This window comes from Mustelus asterias, chromosome 19 (genome assembly GCF_964213995.1).
Source record: "Mustelus asterias chromosome 19, sMusAst1.hap1.1, whole genome shotgun sequence".
NCBI classification, from domain to species: Eukaryota; Metazoa; Chordata; class Chondrichthyes; order Carcharhiniformes; family Triakidae; genus Mustelus; species Mustelus asterias.
The window spans coordinates 60,004,056-60,022,148 of record NC_135819.1 but is presented as its reverse complement, the minus strand read 5'-3'; the positions used below and the strand labels follow the sequence as shown (position 1 = coordinate 60,022,148).

General features: G+C 40.4%; 1 protein-coding gene across 3 annotated transcripts in view; it reads left to right on the top strand.

Annotated features, from left to right (window-relative positions):
- reln (reelin) overlaps positions 1 to 18,093 on the top strand; it is a 343,770-nt gene that overhangs the window by 31,592 nt on the left and 294,085 nt on the right. For all 3 annotated transcript variants that reach the window (XM_078235653.1, XM_078235652.1, XM_078235651.1), the window contains exon 3: positions 1,137 to 1,247. In XM_078235653.1, the coding sequence (XP_078091779.1) occupies positions 1,137 to 1,247 (111 nt within the window). The remainder of the gene's footprint in view (positions 1 to 1,136; positions 1,248 to 18,093) is intronic.

Below are 18,093 nucleotides of genomic sequence, written 5' to 3'. Positions count from 1 at the left end.
CATATCTATTGCATGTATCTTTGTTCATTATAATGTTCTGTCCATAATGTATTGAAGGGTAGCACAACCATCACTGATTATTATCTGGCTAGCCTGGTAACATTGGTTCAGCACACATAGTGACTAAGAGATGATGTTGCAACACATGATAGCCTTGGTAAAAGTGTGCTATTTTGATATATTTTATGTGTAAGGTAGGGTTACTTTAAAAGTATTTTGTTACAAGAGTTGATTGGTCTGGTAAACATGCCGCAGATACTAAGAATGTAGTCCAATAACTGATTTTAGGAATGTGTTGCTGTGTAGAGTTAATGGACCTTTTGTTTATTTAGGTTCTCCTGGGATTTTAGACTAGGTATGCAGAGTCATGAGAGTTTTTGATTAGATTGATTGACAGGGGCAGTCAGGTGATTAATGGGAGGAGTTAAGTTTACAGGAAAGGCCAGTTTCATTTTTATTTTAAAATACAAGTAGTTTCTGCCTGAGCTGCCTGACGTCCCAGTCCAACGCCGGCATCTCCACACCCTGCCTGAAGAAAACAGTGTCTCTGTCTCTCTCTCTCCAAAAGCTTTCTAAAAGCTCCAAACCTGGTACCCTAAGTTAAAGCAAGTATGCCTGTGTTTTGCTAACTAATTTTAAAGAGGGGTTTAAGTCTATAAGAGGAATATTGCCTGTTGGAACTCTTAGTGATGGGTTAGCAGTTAAGAATTGTCTCTTGTCATGTTTAAATATTGTAAAATTGTTAACAATTAAGCTAATTCATGTATTATAATTAAACTGTGTTGTTAAATAAAGTTTGTTTTGATAAAAGCTTCCCAGTTTGTCAGTAGAATCGTGCCTGGAATGAAACATCTTATTCTCACACTAATGCCAAAATAGAAAATTGTTGGGGTCTAGTCTGACTTCATAATATACCTTGCCGTTCCTGATCTGGTACCCTAACTATAACCATATATCTTGTCATGTTGTTGAGTTGCACGTGTAATCCACTTTTTTATACTGAATAGCTATTATGTCTGCAGTAGGCCTAGATGAGACCATCATATCCCAAGATATGCTCCTAGTGATTTATATTGTGTGTCTTATCTGATTTCACAATTATTAATGGATCAAACTTCTATTTTAATGTATTTCAGTGACTATTTCTACCAGCACATACTTTGATGGCTTACTGGTAACTGGTCTCTACACATCGACAAGCATCCAAGCCCCGCAAAGTGTCAGTGGTCCCGGTTCATTTGGTCTTGGTAAGTTTCACTACCCCTTAAACTTAAATTATTTCTCGTTCAAGGTCAAAAATAAACTTTAATTGAAATTTTAATATATGATTTGAGGAAATTCAAAGAAAGGGAACATAGGGCAAAGTGATTTGCATCCTGTAGCTGTATTTGCAACCAAATATCACAGTGATTATTTCTCCGATTCCATTCAATTTCAGAGTATGGGAGAGAGTAATTTGATTATTTCTTGTGCATAAAAGAGTACTAAGCTATAATAAAGAAGAGGCTGCCTTACTGAAGTATAACACCTCAAGTCAACATTGCAATCTCGTACACAATGGCGGGTTCTTTACTAAAGTCATATTTCAGTATTGGGGGTATTGATAATGTATGCCACCATGTAACCTGGAAGCAGATCAGCTCATACATGGATGTGAGAAACAGTTTAAAATGAACCAGGAATGCCACTTCCTTCTTAATGCTGCCCAGTTGTTACAATGTCAAAAATTTGGACTTGATTATAAGATGAAGTCTCATCCGTTATTCATACTTGGGATTCTTCATTGGTGACTCTCACTAGACTCAGCTGTGTACATATGAGAGAGAAAGCAGGACTTTACCTTCTCAGATATCAACCAACTAGAAACATTGGCCATGTTTGTTGAGCTATCTATAATCTGCAAGGCATGGTAGCACAATGGCAAGCGCTGCTGCCTCACAGCGCCAAGGACTGGCTTGGGTCACTGTCTGTGTGGAGTCTGCACGTTTCCCCGTGTCTGCGTGAGTTTCCTCCGGGTGCTCCGGTTTCCTCCCACAGTCCGAGAGACGTGCTGGTTGGGTGCATTGACCATGCTAAGTTCTCCCTCAGTGTACCCGAACAGGCGCCGGAGTGTGGCAACTCGGGGATTTTCACAGTAACTTCAATGCAGTGTTAATGTAAGCCTACTCGTGACACTAATAAATAAACTTAAAAACATTGTCCCACTTTTCTGGCTGAAATGAATAACATGGATGTGAGGAAAAATACAGAAAATGCTAGAAATAGAAAGGTCCTGATCAAAAGGTCATCAACTTGTTTCTCTCTGCACAAATGCTGCCTGACCTGCTGAGTATTTTCAGCATTTTCTGTTTTTCTGTCAGATTTCCAGCATCTACAGTGTTCTGCTTTAGGATGTGGGGCGCACTGATTTACATGTTGTTTCTAATTCCAAGTACCTAACTTAAATGCTTTCACATTTAATGAAAGTGTATTAATTATGCAAATTGTTTTTACAATTGCCATTCGTGTGGCAGAAGAATAAATATCAATCACCAGTGGGGAACATGAACTCCCATGGATGGAGTTATTGACCTCACATATGATGCAGTAAAGATGGGGAACTTCCTAATGGGGCAGGGCCAGCGGGCAGGAGGAGGTTGGTTTGGAGGGTGAATCTCACTGACCTTTTCTCATGTGACCCTTTTCTATTGAAGGGAGATTGCAGAAGGGAAAGTGAATCATAGAATCCCTGCAGTGCAGAAGGAGGCGATTCAGCCCATCGAGTCTGCACCGATCACAATTCCACCCAGGCCCTATTCCCCTAACCCTGCTAATCCCCTGACGTTAGGGTCAATTTAGCATGGCCCCGTTTACCTGCTAATCCCCTGACACTAGGGTCAATTTAGCATGGCCAATCAACCTAACTCGCACATCTTTGGACCGTGGGAGGAAACCGGAACACCCGGAGGAAACCCACGCAGGCACAGGGAGAACGTGCAGACTCCACACAGACAGTGACCTGAGGCCGGAATTGAACCTAGGTCCCTGGCGCTGTGAGGCAGCAGTGCTAACCACTGTGCCACCATGCTGCCACTTTCCCTGCTGGTTAGGTGCATTGGCCATGCTAAGTTACCCTGCTAATCCCCTGACACTAGTTGACACACCCCGGCACCTATTCGGGTACACTGAGGGAAAACGTACCATGGCCAATGCACCTAACCTGCAGGGAAAGTTGGGAGGGAACATTTTTTAAAATCTTCTCTTTAGAAAGATTGAGCCAATCAAATCTGTACGTGATAGCAGAGTGGATTGATTTTTTCTTTTTCATTGTCAGGTAACAAGAATACAATTATTGTAAACTTTTGTTTAACACCCTGTGCTATCATTTAATAATGACTGGAGAAATTACATTTTTTCCTCACATTACAGTGATGAAAGGTGCCCATAAGACAAGTGCTTACTGAAAACCATCACGTTGTTCAGGAGGGCTGAGTTAAAACTGTTTAAATCTTAATGTGGCATCATGTTGGGGGGGTGGGGGAGGAGGGAAGGGCAACAGTTCCAGTCATGACACATGATAATCAATTAAATACATACATCTTTGAAATAGAGAATTTGATTTATTGTTGATTACCATCTTGGGGCTTGTGAGAGGACAAGGTAAAAGAAAAATTGCCAAGAGAAAATACTGGCTGCTTGGAATTCCCATCTGAATGCCAGTGATTGTTTATTTACAGTAATTCATTTTCATAGTTAATATGTTTGAAAACACCTTGCCGCAGGGAACATGTCTCTCATGCTGTAAAACTCATTCTCTCAGCTACATATTTACTAGCCATAGGCTAGGGTAGCTGCAAATGAATACATTTAGACAGCTAGCCATGTCATTTCTGTGCGAGTAAGGTAGTTCTTTCATTAAAAAAATTAGCTTTACAGAGCATGCAAGTGTGACACTTGAAACAATTTGGCTTGTATTGTCTCTATGTAGTTCCAATAGTAGTGCATGTTTGCTATTCCTGCGCTGCATGGGAGCATCATAATTACTGTGATTCTTTAATCTCTGACCTATATAAAAAAAATGTTCTAGCTGCTAACATATATAGTACTCAACCTGCTTTTTGTATTAAGTACTGTCAGACTCTTCAGGAAAGGAATGGTTACATACACACTGTGAAATCAGTCCCGTTTCAAAGATGATTGAATTTTGTTGTGTGCATTAGTATTTCAGTAATTACATGCTAGTTGTACATCCCAATCACTCTTCAGGCAAATGCACTTTGGAACCACAATTCATTCCTGCACTAAAATCAATCATAGCTGACAGCCCCCTTTTAATTAAGTGTGCACTTCAAAGATGTCTATTTGGCTATCCAAGTACTGAACTGTGGTTATTGATTCCAGAAAAGTCTAGGGTCTTCACAACTAATATTATCACATCTCAATGTTCAATTGCAACATTTGCCTGCATGTTACTAACACTACAGTGCAGAATGACAGATTAACATGAATCTATTACTTCCTTAAAAAGGAATGGAAAATATCCCAAGCATGTGGTAGGCTAAATCTCCTGGGAAGATCCAGTGTTGATTAGCTGCAAAATGTCTGCGATTTGGTTTTATTATTTGTAATGGAATTTTTTTTAAATTGTGTCTACTAATAGGAAACTGTGGCATCTGGACTGCATCAATATGCACATTGTTCATTTGATTTCCTGAACTTTCCAAACCTTGGAAATGAAATCACACTAAAAAGGGAAATTAAGTCCAGCAAACTTGATCCTTCCATAATTTAAGCGATAATTTACTCTGTCAAACTCGACCAGTTTAAGATACCAACATTTGCTGATATATACATTATATGTATTTACCTTTGAAATGACTTTGAGGTAGTTGTTAATCAGTAAAAAGGAAAAATGTTTTGTTTACTCAAAACTGATTGGTTTAAATGGGTTAGTTGTATACACCAACGGCAATTTGCATTTATTTAGCACCTTTAACATAGAGGAACATCCTGCGGTGTATCACAGGAGTGTAATCTGCCAAAAGTTCAGCTGTAATGAATTATAGCTCTTAGGTGTGTTAATAAAAATTGTTCTTGCACTTAAAAATTGAATATCAAAGTCTATTTATGTGCACTGGAGAAGAGCAAACTACTGAGGCTATTTGCAGAAAAGTTCCAAATTCAGAATTAAGTGTATGAAGAGCTACATAGGATAGTTGCAAATTAATGTCAGTAGTTAAAAGACTACAAGCTTCTGTGATGCGCACAATTAGTTGTATTGTTTTTAAAACTCGTGCTACACATGCACTTTATTCCAGTGAGAATCTTATCTTGTATATATAATGGTGATAAAGTAATCTCCATCTGTTCAAAGCTGGAATTGAAGGCAGAGAGCTGATTAAAGCCAGAAGCAACTACTAAGTACAAGAACATGAATATTACAGGAATAATTAGTCGAAGTCTAACTTAAATCATTGCACATGGGGATGCGATGGCCTAGTGGTACTATCACTAGACTACTAATCCAGAAGCTCAGCTAATGTTCTGGGGATCTGGGTTCCAAACCCACCACAGCAGATGGTGGAATTTGAATTCAATAAAAAAATCTGGAATTAAGAATCTACTGATGACCGTGAAACCATTGTTGATTGTCAGAAAAACCCATCTGGTTCACTAGCTTCCTTTAGGGAAGGAAATCCGCCGTCCTTACCTGGTCTGGCCTACATGTGACTGCAGAGCCACAACAATGTGGTTGACCCTTAACTGCCCTCTGCCACTCAGTTGTATCCATCAAGGGTAACTAGGGATGGGCAAGAAATGCTGGTCAGCCACTGATGCCCATGTTCCATGAATGAATAAATAAAATGGAAGAAATCTAGTTTTATTTTTTAACAAAGTAAAACTATATGACTGAAATCTACCACAAACCTGCTTTATTTAATTTGGCTGTTAGTATTCATCATCACTATATAGAGCACTATATCACAAATTTCCTTTACAATAACTAACAGCTATCAGTGTCCAAGATAAAAGCTGAGGAGATTGAAATTGCATCTTTAATGGAATGAAACACACTCCCTTGACCAAGCTCAACAGAGCAGAATGTAAACAATGTGTATTTAATTCAAATAATCCCACAATACACATCTTAAATGCGCTATAAGGACAGAGGACATTCTAGAAATGAATGAAATGTAATAAATTGTAGCCAGCATCACCAATAGATTACAGAGGGATGAATTTTTAAGTTAGGGTTGAACAAATACATAACTGATAAATTGGACTGTGGGTGACTGTAGATCATATATAGAACATAGAACATAGAACATTACAGCGCAGAACAGGCCCTTCGGCCCACGATGTTGCACCGACCAGTTAAAAAAAAAACTGTGACCCTCCAACCTAAACCAATTTCTTTTCGTCCATGAACCTATCTACGGATCTCTTAAACGCCCCCAAACTAGGCGCATTTACTACTGATGCTGGCAGGGCATTCCAATCCCTCACCACCCTCTGGGTAAAGAACCTACCCCTGACATCGGTTCTATAACTACCCCCCCTCAATTTAAAGCCATGCCCCCTCGTGCTGGATTTCTCCATCAGAGGAAAAATATAGAACATAGAACAATCGTTGAACAATATAGAACATAGAACAATATGAACAGCATTTGGATACCACATGTTGTCTGCATCAGGTTGTATGTTACCTAATGTTAGTGCATGCCATTCAAATTGTTTAAGTGACGTAAAATTGCAGAATGTTTTATCCCTGTCGTAGAATATATAATGAACTGGTTTGATATGTCACTTCGCAATCAGTCTTAAATCAGAAACTCAAAGTAAACGTAGAACATTTTTAAAAACCAAATGCCAATTCTGAGAGTAATGGCACAATTGATCTTACCTGCAGAGATGTGAACATCTATTTAACTCCGTCCTTTACTTAGTATTCCTCAGGGCTTTTGGTTTATGCTGAGAGTATTTGTCAAACAGATGATATATGAGGACAATCTGACAGAATGTTAAATGTTAATATATGCAGCACTCTTGCTTTACAAAATCGCTTTTAAAACTATTGGAGAATTTTGCACCAAACTACTTAAATAAAACACTTTTTTTTCTTCTTGAGAATTCTACTTTTGAAAGGATTTCTCACTGGCTCCACACATTCTCAGACTTAATTAAATATTTGCTACTAACAACTTATGTAGTGATAAAATCATTTTTGCAAGTACCAGAGTCTAATGTTGAAATTGATATTTAACACTTGAGGACTTAATAATTGAATTCTAATAACTTCCACGTTGATTTTTAAAAAGTTTTATTTCATCTTTCCAAAACATGAATACATTTTTAATGGTTGTGTTTTGTCATAGCTATGGTGGTAAAACTGCCAGCATTTATCATCATTACTCCTCTGAAACTGACAACAACCTCTGGAGTCCGTACATGCACAGTTAAACATGGAAATCCAGAATTTGCAGTCGGTGATTCAACAATTTCCCACAGGGCGCTCTATTGAAGGCCTTCCAGACCCCAATCAATTTTATGTCACAATACTGATGAGACCCTTTTACACTATTAGTCTTGTTGTAAAAACTCTTGAAAAGTCACACCATGTTGAATGAAGAGTAATTCATTTTTAACAGGGTATTATTGTTGAACAACTGCGTTCTTAGAAAAGTAATTTTGTACTTTGAAATCTCAAATTTCTCCATAATGGTGAAGTTTATTTCGGTTTCTTCTTTAATATCATGTATACATTCCACATGTTTATTTTTCTCTTTGTAAAATTGAATCAGAAATGAAGGATAATCAATGGTTTTTACTTCCTAAAAACTGTCTGTGTGTCAAAATACTTCATTGTGATTGACTACTTGATGAAACATTCCTGAAGATGCCCTCAACTTGATGTTAAATTCAAACTGTCTTTAAGAAAGAGAAAATCCACACCTCAGAAATCCCTAGGTATTTGTGGGAAGCTCTTCTTGAAGATCGTAGCAAATCCAGACTGTTCACTGCTGACTGTGAAATCCAGTCCACTATTTTTTTGAATGAATATTTCAGCAATAATGCACAGAATTTTTCAGAATTAATCGCGGCCAAAATGGCAGCATCTGTAGGTGCGCAACACAGATGGTGAAGGAGCTTTTTTATTGAGCCATGGCATCCTGCCTCCAGGTTCCTGTGTCCAGTCAAAGAAGGCAAGTGAGATGATGTGTCCATTCTCTCAAGGGAAGGAATTCCAGTTGAAGGATCCATGAACTTAGTTACAAAGGCTCACCAACTCTTGGATTTTTGAGGCTGCAACAACTACAGGAAGAGAGAGGCGCCCTGGTAAGACTGCCCGCACCTCCCATCCACCCACACAGCTGGATGATCCAGACTCTCCACAGATGCTGTCAGATCTGCTGAGATTTTCCAGCATTTTCTGTTTTTGCCTCAGGAGGGCATGACAAGTAAGTGGCACAGCATTTTAAGGTGCCAAGTCCCACACTTTGATTTTCAAAACATTCTCCAGGACATCTCGCTGTTCTACTAATTTCTTCTCTCTACATGAATCTCATATCTTCATTTCGGTAACCAAGACTCGCACTCGTCCTATTGCCTGCTTGCACCCATGCCTCACAGTCATCCTCCATAAATTGTACGACACACACGCACACACACTCACTCTCCTTGGTTTTCAGCAGGTCAGCAGTTATGCATGAAGATTGTAGTAAACCCAGACAGTTCACTTGCACAATGTGCCTTAAGAATTTTACCATTCACATTTGTTGTTTAATGTCAAACCTGGTTCTTGTAGAACATTGAGGACCACTCTCACTCAAAGGTGTTGTTCTTCCCTCAATGAAACATGTACGAAAATGTTGTCCACATGGCATTTTACTCCATCCCTGCCTTCCAAGGTCTGAGACAATGTTCTTTGAAATATCTCGTATGCAGAAGCGATTCCAAATGGTAACCATTGAGGTGGTAAAAGTAGTTAGCAATCTGAATTTTTTTGTCCAAAGTAACTGCCAAAAACCATTGCTGACACCTGGTTCTGTGAAGAGAGTGATTTTTTGCTTATTTGGCCAGAGTTTCATCCACTGATGTCATCAGGTAGATCTTGTGCTCTGCCGACTTGTTTAATTCACAGATTCTAATTGAGCTATTAGGCTTTAATGCTTTGATCATTCCAGATACCACTTCAGTGGCATTGTTACTGGAGAGATAACCCCTTCTTGTTACATCTGTTCAATCTCGCTTGTGACTTTTTCCAAAAGTGGGTAATGGACCTACCTTGCCATGAAGAGCTATCAAGGGCTGAGCATCCTCCCTTAGGGTTACATGATATTCCATCTTTAGCTTTCCTCAGCTTAAAAACAAAGATGGAAATTCATTTTTGAATACGTTACTGAACTGCTCATCAGCAATTTCATCAGCCTTTTAAATCAGCCTCAACTGCAGGCATATTCTTTTGCTAAGTAATGATGACTCTTGGTTCTGTATAGCATACAGAGGTTCGATAATTTCTTTATCCTTATGTTTTAATCTTGCCAAGTGTTGGCCTATTACATTCAGTGCAGTCCCTCCTGAACTGTGCAACTGAATGGGGCCTGGTTGTAATGTAATATTTTTAAGCCACTTTACTTCATCAGATAAAACTGAAATACCTGCTCCAGTATCTAGCTTGAATTATGTGGGATAACCATCAACTTCTAATTTAATGCTCCAACAATAATTTTCTGTTTCATTAACTTCTCCTAGAAAGGTGGTTGTGTTTTCCTGCGGTTCTTTCATTTTGTGGCTTTGACTTAGTCTTGTTAATTTCTTTTTCCCCTGTAAACTACTTGTATTTTAGATCGGCAGGCATTTTGAAATGTCCTAACTTTCTACAATTGTGGCACTCTGCTCCTTGTGCTGGACATCCTTCCTGCTTGTACAGGGTTTTCCTGCCATACCAAGAGCACTTTAAGATGGCAGTTGTTGCTCTTTTTCCCAATTTTGTGGACTTTTGCTTCACTGCACTTTCTCTTTTTTGTCTGACATGTTGAAAGGCTTCACTCATCTTTTTCCAAAGGACATCACTTTCCCTGCAAACAACTACTATCTTTAGCTTCCTAAGCTTAGTCTGTTGCAGAAAGAGTTAAATCTTCCCTCATTTGCAAGAGATCTGATAGGGTTTCATCTAAAACACCAACTACTATACAATCGTGTATTAATTCATCCTGAGGACCCACAGTCACAATTCTCCGTAAGTTTGTACAGGTCATTTCCCTCTGACTAAGTTTTGCTTGCTCAGTGATCAAATATTTTTGAACATGAGCTTGAAGCCTCATTGACTTTCTGGGGGAATTTTTCCGTCCAGCCCACCATGGGAATCATAACGGGTGGGGGTGCGGACCATGCAACGGTCAGTTGATCTTGGGCAGGATTTTCCGGTTTTGGGGTGAGCATGGCCGAAAAATCCAAACCCCCTGTCTTCCTGCAATCATCTGCAAAATCCCTACTTCATAGAATAAAGTACTGACCTGATCTCCTTGTTCCTTCTTATGCAAATCTGAAGCGGTTCTGTATCTGGAGAGTCTCTTCTTCCAACTGTCCTAGTGTTGAGCTGTTGTGAGCTTAAGCATTTCGGAACGGTTCTGGGACTAGCAATCTAGACTCTATACTTGACCTAATCTCTGGATCTTCTGCTGCTTCAGTGAGCTGGATTTTAGATTGTGATCTGCACTCACTGTAGTCTGGACTCGGGGTCTGATTGTCTGCCCATGATGTTCAATGCTCCAAACTCAGGTGAGTCTTCAGTCTTTTTTCTTCGTATTGTCCTTTTTCCAAGGGTTTGCAGATCTTTCAGTCTTCTCCTGGAGTTTTTCTGGTCTTTATGCTCAATCCACTGCCATCATGTTTTGTCTTGAGGTCAAGTACAATATGGGGTTTCTTTAGGATTTACCTGTTACTCTAAGAATGCTACCATAGGCTGTTATTCATAAAAACAATTTATTTACAGGCCTTGCTTATCTCCATACTCTACATGAGGTTGTACTTCTGCTTTCCACCAGATCATGTGATGTTGCATCATAGTTAATTCAGTGTCAAGTGCTCCTGATGTTAATGCTCTACTCTACAGGTAGAATAGAGATGGACGGACCCTTGAGTATAAAGGCCTTATTTCAGGAGACCGCAGGTGTCAGCAGCAACCTGCTGTTAAAAACCTGAGCCTTCTGCGACACACTGCTCAAATATGATGGAAAAGTTGATGTCCTTGCCTTGGGAACCTTGCCTCTCTCGAACTGGATCACGGTGTCCATCCCCTCTGCCTGTGGACAAGCATGTGACTGAAGAGAAGGTAGCTGGTACTGCTGGAAGTGGGTACCCTGGCTGGGATATCCAGAACTGAGGCTTTAAAAAGTGCATACTTGATTCTTTAAGTATCTTAACTCATTTCCCAACAGATCTAAGGGGATCCAAGAAGCCCAACGAGAACTGGAGGAACAGCTGCTCATCTTCCAACTTGGGCGCTTTACAGCCTTCCAGACTGAACATTGAGTTCAACAACTCCAGAGCATGAACTTTCCCCTCCAACTTCACCCCATTTCCATTTATTTCATGTTTTTCTTTTCATCTCATTCATCCATTTTTATCACTTCTAATTCTTATTTTTATTATTCCAGTTCTGAAATCCTGCTCTCCATCCTGTCTCCAAACCCTCCTCCCCCACCCCCACTCTGGGCCAACTGCCACATTCCTAGGTAATCCCCTAACAATCTGTACCTTTGTTCTGCCATTCACACATTCCGATCATTTAATGGACGCTTATAGCACCTTTCTCAGCCTATATCACCATTTACATTCCTTTGTCCGATTACTGACACACACACACACAAACCCCCCCCCCCCCAACCACACACCCCCCCCCCCCCCCCCCCCACCCTCATAGTATAAATCTTGTCTGATTTTCTTTGCCATCAACTCTGATGAAGGGTCATCCTGACTCGAAATGTTGGCTCTATACTTTCTCCACAGATGCTATCAGACCCGCTGAGTTTCCCCAGCAATTTTTGTTTTCGTTTCAGATTCCAGCATCCACAGTATTTACCTTTATCTTAGATCCAAGGGACTGCCCTCTTCTCCTTCAATATTCCCTCACCCCACACGGTGAAACCCAGCAGAGAGGACAGGATGATGTCAGGATCCTGACCCAATGTCATCTTTAGCAGACAGTTAGTATTTTTGGAAGACTTGGTTTGTGCGTCCTTGTATGCATCGCACTCAAACCTGTCTCCATTTGCTTGGGAATACTCCCCCCACCAATGCTCTGGACTTGAGGCAATGCTATGTGGCAGGAACCTGATCTACATTTTTTTGCGTGCGTGGAAGATCTGTAGCATTAACACATTCTTCAAAAGTTTTACACAAAATTGACGAAGCCACAGAGTTTCATGTTATGCGCTATTACAGAAATGAAATTGGTAATTCACTCTCAGAACCAACCATCTGAGGTAAATTTGTTCCTTCCAGACTTTAATTGTAACACTGCATTTCATTAACATTTCCTGACCAAGTTCACTGTTTCTGCGCAAACTAGGTTTGCTCAGAATTGCTGTGAGACATTTTAGATAGTGATAATGTGGTGATGATGGTGGGGTGGAATTGGGGGAGGTGTATCTGAAATTCATGATTCCCACAAGAGTTTCATGCCTGAAAGCAAACAGATGGTTGTCTATCAAGGCCTCGCTCTCTATGTCCTCATTATAACAGTTGGCGTGTTTTTAATAGGCCTTTCTCTGCCTTGTCTGTATCAAATACCCTTTGAACCAATGCATTATTTTGCAAGTCAGCAACCGGCATGTATATTTAAAAATGAATTATCTTGCAGAATTCACCCAGCTGACGATATTTCATGCACTGTTAATTAGAACACTTTAAACTGCTGCTGCTTTTAGAAATGTGAGACAGATGTGCTTGAAGGTATTGATAGTTTACTCTGTTTGAGGTTCAATGAAAGTAATTGAACTTAAAACACAACCACTTATCACATGTAAAGATGCATAGCACATCAAAATATCCAGATTTCTCTCACTAACGTCGCCTTGAATTTTGCTGGCTCAAGATATTTTAACATTAGTGTTTTGTCTGGCAAATTGTATCATTTAACATGGGATATAAACTTTATGTTCACTTCAGATTACCAATAATAAACATTTGGAGCAAATTCAATTATGAGTGGCTGGAAATTATGAAGCTATGCCTCTAATCTATTTTTTCTCTCTCCTAAAGGGGTTAATTCTGTGCATTTCTGCAGGTGCCCTCCAGTCTCTTGCCCTAGTGGTTGGTTTTATTATAAAATGAAAGTGACCCATTTCCTTGATTTAACAAATAATGTTGTTCCTTTGATAGCAAGGCACTCGTTTTATTTCATTATATGATTGGCAGCATTACATATTTTTCAGAGCATGCATCGTAAACGCCTGTTTTCTTGTTAATTGCTTCTACAAATAAAATATTTCTAAGTTTCTCTGAGAATTTCTACATTGCAGGATTTAACAGAAGTGTTGGTTTTGACACTTGGGAAGTTAAAAACAGGAGTTAGAAACAGGATAACAGTTCTTCTGAAATGTGTTGCTTATTCCAAATGGAGGCATTTTTTACATTAAAGTAGTGCTGCTAAATCTTGATGTTGCATCCCACACAAATCAGTGGCACTCCATGTAATGGAAGTTTACTCTTTTCAGTTGACAGCAACTGATATTGCTTCTCGGCCTTTTGGCTAATATCAAGCGTGAGATCTGGTGAATTGCCCGTTCATGTCAGCTTGGACCGAGTGTGTCTCTTTTGAGGGGCCCATGAATTTGATTCAATTTTAGTTTGAATTGATTTTTGGAGCAAGCAAGGAGATATAGGGTTGGTCCCATCCACTCCGCGCATTGGCTTTGTAATCTGAGAATTTCAACTTCTGCCTTGTTTGCTAAACACACTCATTGAGCCAGTTCTGTTGCAGGGATAGGCATTATTTACTGCTTTATGCCCTCCAGTATTTGCTGATTTTTGTGCTGCTTGTTAGTTTTTAATTGTAATTAAAGATATTAGTTACTTTCGCCTGTAAACCTTTCATTTGTGTGATTTACTTTTATTAGAAGGATTGTGAGAAACATTATTGCATTCAATAAGCAGATTATGTAAATGTTACTATGGTGAACCCCACAGGGACACAGTTTACAAAATATACAAATTGTAGGCAGAAAGGTCCAGTTTACAGCTCTTGATCAGTCTCCATGTTTTTGCAGTCAGCTGTCGTGTTGCAAAATTGTAACATGATTTATTTGTTACTGTAGTAACTTGAGGCACCTTGATGTGGCAAGATTGAGAAGAGCTGTGTACAATGAAGGGTTTAACAGTACAACCATACAGTTTTAATCCCAACAATGCCCTGACTCCAACTGCAGTCTCCCAGCCTCAGGGATGCTTGCCCTCACTCTCTATAGGCCCAGGTTCGCGCACTCGCACTCCATTGGTTATGGCCTGGTCACGTGGCCTACGAAGGATGGTCCATTAAAGAGGCCACACTACCACAATTATGAATTCAGGCACAGAGGAAGTTCATCCTCATTCCCCCTACAAGTGATCATTACTGGAAAGTGCTGATATGTGGATTTTGGGCAAAGATGGGATCAGGATAGTGTCAGTTTAAAAATATCATCATGGTGTCTGTTAATGTTACAATGGGAATGCTGGCATGGTATCCAGTGGTGTAACAACATCAGTGTGAACTACCTGCATTAACACAGACTGTTAGCATTTTTGGAGGCCTTGGTTTGTGTATCCTCGTATGTGCTGACTTTCAGCAGGGACCAAACCCTTGCCTATGTATCACTAGCACCTATCTCCTGGCACTCCTGAGCGAAGTGATTGAAATCACTCCACATTTTGGGTCAAAATATTCATCAGATCATAAATTCCCACCCACCATGTGCAGCAACATCAATCACAAAGCAGGAGTACCAGAAGTTATGAAATCTGGAGTTTTCTTTGGGTGTGAGAGAGGGGATAAATAAGAGATAGTACGTTAGATGGCAGAGTAGCCAGGAACAACATTTTTGAGGGAGCAAAATGAGAGCCTCAGAGTAGCCCACTAAGGAGGGAGGAGGTGAGAGTAGCACTTTTGTGAGGGGAGTAAAGCAGTAAAGAATGCGACTTTGAGAAAGAAGCTGATGCTTTGTGTCATTGAGGGTTAGGAAGAAAGGAGATTGCTAACATTAACCAGGAAGAGGCAAAAAAAGGGGAATGCATTATGAATGGAGGAGGATGTCGGAAGGGAATATAGTGGCAACTTAAATTGGAGAAGAAGAATACCAGCTTGAACTCAGTGAGAGGAAAGAGAGTAGAAAGTTTCTGTGGACAGGATATGGGTATTTGATGAGTTACAATGCTTTCTATTCTTTCACAGGCCATGGGTATCAGTGACACAGCCAGCATTTGTCACCCATCCCAAATTGCCCTTGAGAAAGTGGTCGTGAGCCACCTTCTTGAACCATTGCAGTCCATGTAGTGCAGGAATCCACAGTGCTGTCAGGAAGGGGGTTCCAAGATTTTGACCTCGTGACAATAGATCTCCAAGGATGAGGGGATAAATGGTCTCTGTGAAGTGAGCAGGAGTGGTTTAAAAGCGGGTAAGTAACTGTTGAGGCCATTGGGGCCTCAACAGTAACTGTTGGGGAAGCTGATTGATTACTTGAAAACCTAAATGTCACTTAATTCTTTCCTCCTGGTAGATCAAAATTCCAACTCTTGCAAAGTATACAAATACTTAAAATTTTCCAAAATGTCCCTTTTTAGTGCAAAAAGCCTACATTTCCCATGGAAGCTTTGCCCTTTCAACATTAAAAAATGCAAAGCTCTTGTTCATTATATGTTCCACAAAACTCAAATCCACCAAATAAAATGTCAAAATCACCCTAAAATATAAAGATAAACGCAAAATACTGCGGATGCTGGAATCTGAAACAAGAACAGAAAAATGCTGGAAAATCTCAGCAGGTCTGACAGCATCTGTGGAGAGAGAATAGAACCAACGTTTCGAGTCTGGATGACCCTTCGTCAAAGCCAAAATATAAAGCTTTGCCACTTCCCCTTAAACTCTTCTACTCTATACTGTTTTATTTCAAACACTATAAGTGAAGGAAATTTGGGGCACATACCATATAAGTTACAAGCACATACCCCATTGCACAATCAATGTTATTACTTGTTCTCATGCCATCGGCATAATTAATGTAGTAGAAGGATCTGGTACATACAGGGTTAATGTGGGACTGAGTACGGTACTGCCCACACAGTGGTGTAAGAAGGCACATGACCTAGAGCCAGAGTGATGTTGGCCAGAAATGTGATAAGACCAAAGATAGAGAAGCTCCATACTTGAACCCTTTACTGTATAGTTGTATATCGTTACAAGCAGTTGGTAAACCCTTGCATGGAAGACTACGAAGACTTCTTTAACAGACACATTTTGCAACCAACACCATCCCAACAGTTAAGGGTGGTTTCGAACTGGAAGTTTTTTTTACAGGTGGGGTGGGTCTGTTTCAGCTTTTTTTAAAAATTGTTCCTTAGGTTTTTCTTATTTCTGTATTTGGTTGTGCATAACGGTGGAAATACTGTGAGAGTGTTTGATGTTACAATGGAAATACTGATTAGGTGTCTCATGATGTTGCAAATATTAACAGGGTGACCCACGGTGACACTGTTAAAGTAGTAACAGGTGGCCTAACATGTTGCCACAGCAACACCTGCAGAGAACTTGTGGTGTTACTATGGAAATAGTAACTGGATTCCAATGATATTTTTTATGGAAAGACTCATAGGGAATCTGATTATATCTGAAAGAGTACTACAACTAGCACGAAAAGCATCTTAGCTATAAGACATCTTAGTTTGTTTTACCAAGCAGAGGGAAAAGCTGGATGTTGTCAGGAAGGGATTTAAAAATGCTTAAAGGTGGAGCTAAAAGCAGAGTCAAAAAGGGTGGACTTTTAGTGACTTTTGATAAAGAAAGGGAGTTGCTAAGACTGAGGGAGGTAGAGATGACAACAGTATAATGACTAAAAGATCAATCTGTTAAAAGCAAGGTATTCCAAATCCCAGAAGGGAAACTCAGAATGTGTGCTCCCAGCTATGTTTTACTATCTGGTACAATGTGAGGAATGATATGAAGAATGTCCCAGATGTTTTTGTGATGATTTTAAACAAAATAAATGTTTATTAAACAATAAAACACACAACAGGAAAGTAAACTAGAAATACACTTAACTACCTTAATGGCTATACACAGTGGCCAAATTTCTCTGGCCGTTACCACTGGTGGGAGCCTCCAGTCCCACTGACAGTGACCACTCTGCTGCGGGTTCCCCAGTGGCGGAGGGAAAACACATTGACAGCAGCAGGGCCGGAAGATCCCACCACTGACCAATGTCGAGCTGTCTCTGCAACACGTAAAACACGCCATGGGGGGAGGGGGGTGTGGAAAATCCGACTCTGTATCTTTAAATATATCCAGTTCCAAATCCCTCTATTTTACTAACTTCTGAGCTGAACCTCACCAAACAACATCCCATAGGTTTCAAAACTATGGGCAAAATCCAGCAATAGTTACCACACCTGTATTTTTTGGAATTGCCTTCAACTTGGGATAGAACAACAGGTTTCTCAAGCAGGCTTTGCTCTAAACACTGGGCCCGATTTTACCATTTTCATGCTAAGTGCTGAACCTGGGCCTAATGCAGATCCGATTTAGAAATCTGCATTCAGGCGCCCCCATACGCACTGAGCCATCTCCAGTCCCATTCGCGCTGTGGGCGGGGCTTAGCGCAGCCGAAACGATCGGAACTCTGAACTGCGCATGCGCAGTTGGAAAAAAATTTGAAAAAGCGCACCCATGTCGGATCGCTTCCAGGCCGCAGAAAGCGGGTAAAGCGGCCCAGGAGCGAAAAGCGGGAGCGATGGCCCCCACAGACGTCACTGCCCCCCTTATCCACCCCCCCACTACCCACTGACATCACTGTCCCCATTATCAACACCCTGCGCTACCCAGACCAATCGCCACCCCTGCCCCCCCCCCCACCCCCCACT